The sequence below is a fragment of the Cibotium barometz genome, chromosome 63, assembly GCF_041138505.1.
Source record: "Cibotium barometz isolate CiBa-2024 chromosome 63, ASM4113850v1, whole genome shotgun sequence".
In the NCBI taxonomy this organism is placed as follows: Eukaryota; Viridiplantae; Streptophyta; class Polypodiopsida; order Cyatheales; family Cibotiaceae; genus Cibotium; species Cibotium barometz.
The window spans coordinates 33708450-33716314 of NC_141108.1; the positions used below are offsets into that span (position 1 = coordinate 33708450).

The 7865-nt window shown below is 35.3% G+C and overlaps 1 protein-coding gene across 1 annotated transcript; it reads right to left on the reverse strand.

Moving 5' to 3' along the window:
- Positions 1–355: 355 nt before the first annotated feature.
- Positions 356–4402, reverse strand: LOC147603976 (aspartyl protease family protein 1-like). The gene is made up of 10 exons (XM_086795996.1): positions 4009–4402; positions 3744–3888; positions 2622–2866; positions 2228–2455; positions 1856–1991; positions 1551–1618; positions 1362–1464; positions 1176–1242; positions 705–776; positions 356–626 (listed from the first exon to the last, which is right to left on the reverse strand). Exons 1-10 carry the CDS (start codon positions 4326–4328, stop codon positions 445–447), a joined length of 1566 nt encoding a protein of 521 aa, XP_086652122.1. The 5' UTR covers positions 4329–4402; the 3' UTR covers positions 356–444.
- Positions 4403–7865: the final 3463 nt, after the last annotated feature.

Here is a 7865-nt window from a genome sequence, read left to right on the forward strand (position 1 = left end):
CATGTTTGGGACTATGAATGCTTTTATGAAAACTTTATTTTTCCTTAAATTTGTTGATTGTTTGAATTGAAGGAAGTATTTTTTATTCAACCCTTACTATTATTTTATAGAATTGAGGCTAGAAATAAATTTATTATAAACAAAATACAAGATAAGTTTTAAGAAATTATTTTTCTTTGGTATTGCAAGAGTTTGAGTGATGAAGTATGCCATTTGGTAGATAAAAGTTATTTTTTAATCCAAAAATAAAAGAAAAATAAAGAATGTCATTCAAATATAAGAGCATAAAGAAATCACATAAGACCTTCAAAAAAGTAGGATGATTCCTCCATTAAAGGTCTCCACAAAACAAAATAAAAAAATTATGATGTTTTATTGTGTAAAAATTATATGAGTTTAAAAAAATATCATTTAATACATAACATGTCTATTAAATCAATGAATTCAATGCATAAATGAAAAGAATAATATGAGATGAAAAGAGAGTATATATAGGTTACGGAAGGCCCTATTAGTCTCAGGTTTTTCTCCAGATGAATTCGGAGGTGATGATGGTGTGGAAGTTATATTTATTGTTGTAGGTCCTTGTGGGCTTTTAGTAGCAGAAGCTTCATTCAAATTATAACCTATATAAAACAAATCTAAAGATGAGATAACTAAAGCATTAACAATAAAAAATCTCATGTAAAAACATTAGTACTTACAATCCGATGATGCCCAGCTAAAAGTCATCGATCCTTGATCGAAAAAGAACTCATATCCTCCCATAAAATTATCTGTAATAAAAACTTCACGCTCTATTTCAATGATGAACAAAAAATTTAAAACCATGACGCTGCTTAAGAGTTGCCTCATACTTTAATGTGCAAGGATTAAAGCCAACTGCAATTAGTATATTCATTAACATCCATTTGAAAGGCTTCAATTCTTTCAACTTACCTTTGTGTGTGTGTGTGTGTGTGTGTGTGTGTGTGTGTGTGTGAGAGAGAGAGAGAGAGAGAGAGAGAGAGAGAGAGAGAGAGAGACATGTGTGTGTATGTGTGCATGGGCATGCACACGCACGCGCATGCATGTGTGTGTGTGTGTGTGTGTGTGTGTGTGTGTGTGTGTGTGTGTGTGTGTGTGTGTGAGAGAGAGAGAGAGAGAGAGAGAGAGAGAGAGAGAGAGAGACTTACGTCCAATGATGCCATTTGAGCTACTTGAGGTTGGTATGATTCCCAAACAAAAGAATATTACATTTCCCTATAAATGTATACACAAATCACATAATTTAACGATACCTCTAAATATGACACAAAGTATGAGCAAGAATTAAGATACCTACACTTTACAATTTATACAAGAAATGTTTTTTTCATTACCGCTGAATCAATGTAAGTTACATATGGGGTTGTGATATCCCATGTACTCCCGCCCGAAAATGTGATTGTCAAGCCAGGAAGTGAATTTAGATCATTGGAGTCACTATAGAAACATAAGGCTATGTGAGCTAATATGGTAATTTTGCAATGAAAGTAAGGTGGTTTGACATAAAAGTCTTAGAAGCAAACCTTATATTCCAACAAAAGTCAAAAGTTCCATTAAGTTGAAATTGTGGTAAATTGATTTCTTTGTTGAACTACATGCAAAAGTCCATGTGTGTTAGTAGTCATAATTGAGATAAATATTTGAACCATCTTAGGGCATATTTACATGCTTTCTTTGGTTATATGTAGTTAGTAATTGGTTGGTAACTTATTCAAATTTCAAATGAGACAAATGCTTTACTAGCTGCAAAAAATGGGACAACCACTCTAATTGGCAACCCTTTGAAGCATGTGAAACACTATTAAAGTTTCTAGAAGAACTTACTCACAAGTTTACCAATATCTTGGTAGTCTGAGTCTGGCAAAGTAGTGTAAGATGTCCCCGTATCAAAAACCAAGTTTTCAGATATTGCTATAGACTCCTTGTTAACAGCCAATTTTGTCGCTATGACAACATAGTAAAAACTGTGACATATTAACATGACAACACAATAAACACTGTGACATATCAACATGACAACGTAGTAAACACTGTGACATATCAACATGATTTTTTTCAAAAACATAATGTGAAATATAAACTGATTTCATTCACCTATCAACATAGAGTATAGAATCATATAGTTCACCTCTATTTATCTTTGATGAGTATAATTTTATCTCTTTAGTGACTTAGAAACCATAAGACTAAACCATGTTACCTTGGATTGGTTGGAACAAGAGATGTATTTTGGAGTCCCTTTTTTCCTTGACTTCCAAACACAAGTCTTCCAGATGAGTCGGTAGATGAAAAGCACATTGAGAGAGAGTTTGAGACTACTCCATTTCTAGCTAGGGTGCTTGGTACTGATATATCATTTGGTCCAAGGCCAAATAAGCCATCTGGGGCAACACCTTCAACTAGGTCACCTGTTTGCACTTCACCACATCTACAAAAGTGAATGAAAGGTAAATTTTAGAAGTGCCACATTTACTTTAATCTTTCATTGCATGATAGTTATGGACTATGGTGATGTTATCTCGAGAATGAAAATATTTGATAAATCTACAAAGAAGATTCTTCATCCAATTAAAAGATTTATAATTTTATCATACCCAAAATAGATAGGTGTGGTAACACTACCACCATCTGAAGTTTCAGAATTTAAATACAATACATCTTCCACAAGCACCCCAGACGTGGATGTATTTGTTGAGGCATAGTTCACAAGATAGTTGCATTTCTCATTTGCATTAGTACAATTACTTGAAGATAATGTGCTCGAGCACAAGAAATCACTACAAGCAACAGATTTGCTTGTGTTTGAGTTTGATTGGTTGTATATTGAAAATTCAAGGTTCTGCAAAAGCACAAGGAAAAAAGACCACAAAGATCAACACAAAGGATTGATCTTAGAGACTAATGCATGAGATAGAATTGCAATGAAAAGGTGTATTCTCAAGACCACGGAGAGGATCTTTACTCAATCATTGGTTTTTATTTCTCACTTTTTGATTTCTTGAGCTTGTTTCACCCTTTCCTTTTTTGTTCTCTTTTTTAGTTGTTTTACAACTGCATAGAGAATAGTGGTTTATGACTCACTTTGTTTCGAGTCATGTTGCTCATAGCAATATGGTGCAAACATCTAAAGGGGATGGGGAGAGGGTTCACTTATTGGGGGGGCGGGGGGCGGGGGGGGGGGGGGGGGGGGGGCTCATACGATGGTGCAAACATCAAAAGGGGGTGGGGAGAGGGCCTACTCATTTGGGGGGGTGTGGGTAAATGTCTTTAAGAAGAAGGATGCTAAAAAAATCTAAAATCTTACTCATGGAGGCAAGGACCTTCAAATCACTGAACAAGTTGGAGTACCTTATCCCCTCAGTAAAGACTATTAAAAAAAATAGAATAAAAAGTGACTCTATTTCCATAGAAGGCCATGAGTAGGAAAAAATAGTACATGGGGAGGGGATGACCTTCTCTTTGACACAAAGCCTTCTTTGAGGGGTTTCAAATTTGGGAAATTGGGTATTTTTTTAATTCAAAGAAAATAATAATAAAATTAAAGTATAATATCTTCCTGTACATACTCTCTCTCTCTCTCCTCTCTCTCTCTCTCTCTCTCTCTCTCTCTCTCTCTCTCTCTCTCTTTGTGTGTGTGTGCGTGTGTGTGTGTGGCGCAAGCCTCTTCTTCTCTTGTTTATTTCAATCTCGGACTTGGTGAAGGTTGGATCACCTACCTGGCTTTGCAGTCCATAGCTTGCCCAGTTGGTAGCAGAGCATTGTTGGCAATTGCAGGGAACCCACAAGAGATCACTTCCCGTGTCAAGCGCCACCAGGAAGGTTAAGCTGGGGGTTCCGATTGTGATTAAGGAGTAATGCAACCTAATTGAGCCAGATACTCGTCAATTATATTCATGATTAGTGCGCATGAAACGTTATTAAACGGGAATTATCGCACAATAATAACACCAAGAATGTGAGACTTATGCAGTGAACACCCACCCTCCTAAGGCATCTACACTGGCGGTCTCATTGGTGGGCGACAGGGAGTAGGACCCATTTTGCGAGCTGATGAGCTTCCTCATGCTAGCATGCCGTTGGCGATCACGCGTAATGAGCTTTTCATAGTGTTCCACAGTCCCTTCTGTGCTCCACCAACCTGCTACCGGCTTGCCCCTGGCCTTCATCAAGGCCTTGAACTCATGTGAGTACCTGTAGATCATGTCCAAGTGGAGCGTTTTTGCACCGCAATTGTCCACCAGGAGCCCAACAAGGGAGCCCATCATTAAGAGCATGCATTTTGTTGCTAATCCTCCACTCATAATACTAATAATTGGATGTTTAATTAGTGCGCCCTGAAAGGGTTAATAAGAAGCGTATTAAGGAAGGAATTGCCATTAAAGGAGCCATGGTGTGCTATATAGGAGAGTTGGTGGTTTACTGTGCATCGTATAGGATAGTTGGTGATTAGGAGGAGGTTACGTGAAAGTATCCATCTTTGAAAATTCTAATTATTTTTTTAACCGATTGGAGACTCCACATGGATCCCACCCATATTCACGACAATGCCCACCTTCCAACCACCAAAAACAACCAAAATTTTTGTCTAAGGCCTCCGATTTATTTATTTTTGGGGGAACAATAGTTATATATATATATTTATTTCCAAAAAATATATATATATATATATATATTTTTGTTTAAGGGTCCAAGGGAGCTGTTTCTTGGGCCTTCTTGTTGGACTTTCACATCTCTCTCGAGAAAATTTTCTCTTAAAACCTTATTGTTTTTCTTGACTAGCCCCATGCCCAAGTCTGTCTTTTTTCCTTTCATCATTGATGTACCCAAGGGAACTTTCTGACGTAGAAACTAGCATGCAAACAATGAGTGTTCTCTTGTGGTGATTCCCTTGGCAATCAAACAACCACCAACAATAATCCTTCCTTTTCTTTTTCTCAACTACCTTACGTCTCCTAGAGCTTATGGTGATATGATAGTATCTTTCAATCATATAGCAACCACACAAGAGAAAAAAAAGGGGGGGTTCATGCAAGGCCTTTACACAACTACCTTCAAAGTTTAAATGAGGAAAAGGAAAAGAAATATCTAGCAATAAAGTTTGTCAAAGTTTTTCTACATCATAAAGGTTTCGCTTGTAAGATCTAGCCCTTGCTTAAGCCTTAACAATTTAGATCATCTACCCTACCTTTTAGATCATCTACGCTAACTTTTAGGTTTTAGGTTGTCTTTCCAAAAAATTTCATACTATTTTGTGTTGGATAAGTCTAATACAAAAATGGAAGAAAAACATTTGCCATGTGTGCATGTGCATTTGTCTACACATGTGAATGTGCATGTGCATGTGTGGATGTGAGCATGTGTGTGTGTGTGTGTGTGTGTGTGTGTGTGTGTGAGAGAGAGAGAGAGAGGCTTTAGAACACATCTATAGAAGATAGGGACCATTTACTTTCATAAGGGTGTAGTCTACTAGAACTATACTTGTCTTAATTTGGAATGAACTACTTTAACCAAACGCTTCTCTTGATAATAAAAAACAATGTATATTTCAATTGAAAGCAATCTTATCTTTATCCATAGGAATCCAAGTGCTGCAATCAATTGGAAGTTTGCTGATGACCACTCTTTACAAACACTCTTATTCTATTTTTAAAATCTCACATGAAGTATGTTCTCATAATTGTCACAACAAGTCATAATCCCTTATTAATATTTATACCTATGGACCTATCTTCAAGATGTGACTATCTTAAATAACAAAAAAAGCCCCCTCCATAGCTTTGACCATTCAAACATGCTTCCTTGCTTTTGTATTTTTTAATTCAAACATGCTTCCTTGCTTTTCAATTTTTATACATCTATATTAGTGATCCAAAGCCATAAAGTGATTGGAAATGTGATGGTATTTTACAACTTGCATGATGTTTCTTTGACTTATTTATGTAAGTGGAGGGTATAAACATTTTTTTAAAAAACTATGTGATTGGAAATGTCATGGTATTTTAAAACTTACGTGATGTTGCCTTGACTTGTTCATGTAGAGAGTACAAACATTTTTATGAAAACTAGTAACTAGGAAAAGTACTTGTTCATGATTCCCTATGCACGAATACAAAGGGGGGCTACCATTTTTTGAGCTAAAACCTTCAAGCTTCCAAGCTTAGTAAAGTTGTATAAGCTCCAAAATCACACTTTTTTCTCAAAAATGCTATTGCAAGCACCACCTACTTTCTAAGAATTATGCTTTTACAAAGTTGTTAAGCTCTAAAATAACAATTTTCTCTTCATAAATTTACTGCATACAAACACTTTTATTAGTATTCTATGTTGTGGTAGGATATATTAAATGTTTGCCCATCTGGCACCATGACCCTGGTCATAATATGTGAGCACCTTAGAGCTCCTCTAGTAGCTCATTGCTAAGCTCAAAGTATAGCCCCAGAGAATTTTTGAGGCCACTTGGAAGGGATGAGAGGTGTAGTTTTCTCTTTCCCTCTCCCACTTGAAGGGATGAGAGATGTGGTTTCCTCTTCCCCCCTCCACCTCTAGTTTTGATTTTGAGTAATCAAAGATAATGTCCAATGTACTAGTAAGCAAAAGATGTGAAAGGGAAAAAAAGTTAAACCCCTTAAAATTACTAATTTATCATTAACAATGTGGTTATTAGTGCTTAATAGCTAATAGTATGATTAGTGCTATTTCTAACGATTGGGATGTGATGATTGATAAGGGTTTTGTACAAAAGTGTTCTCAACTTTTGCAATTCACAAAAAAGTGAAATTTTTTGTAACAAAATATTTTTAGGATGCACATGCACATGGGATTGGCCTAGGCACATGGGCTTAGGGTCATTTACATGTGGGATTAGGGCACATGGGCCTTAGGAATATAAAAGGCATGTTCTCTAGAACTACTGTAGCTTTGAACCTTTTGGATACCTTTATGACATTAAGTACCTTAGACATCTTCTCTAGTTTTCTCTCTAATCTAGGGACTAATCAAGCTAATCCTCCCTAATCTAGGCTAATGTAGGGCTAAACTAGATGTTGCTTTCTTTCATTAGTATTAGAGCTCTTATCTTAGGTCCTTATTTAGGGAGTGATTATAAGATTAATTATTTTTAGATTATTCTTAATCTAATTTTTAGAATACATTTTCTTGATTATGATTAGTGTTAATCATTTTTAAAATTAATTTTTATACAGTTTTTAGATTTGTTAATTTCTTATTTGAGAAGATTAGCAAAGAAATTTATGTTAATCATTTTTGAATTTATATTAATCACTATTTTCAGAACTCTAGTCTACTTTACTGCTTGATTTCTTGATTTCTTGAAATTTTCTTAATTTGTAAAATTAGGGTTTATAAAAATTTCAACGACAATGAGTTTTGAGTGATTTCTTGCATTATCTTGCTTAGAGAGCATACTTTTTCAAATATTAATCCTTAGAGCCCTTACTTCTTCAAGATTGAAACCCTAGATTGCCAAATCTTTGAGTTCTTGAAGGAATATTACAAGAAAAAGATTGTTGTGTTAAACAAATGAGGTAGTTTCAAGAAAGTGTGCAAAATCTTGATGCAGTTTCAAGAAATTTTAAAGAATACAGTTGTAGAATACATTCCTGTGTAGTTTCAAGTGCAGAGTTGAAGAAGAGTGAAGATCTATTTCAAGATCAGTGCAAAATTGAAGATTATACTGCAAAGTACTATTATGTTCCACATTTACAGTGCAGAATAGAGCAATTTACAAATTATGTAAAGTTTATTGTGCTGAAATCAAATCTTGATGCAATACAACAACAGTAAGTGATTCTTGATCAAATCTTTTTAATCTTGTCACT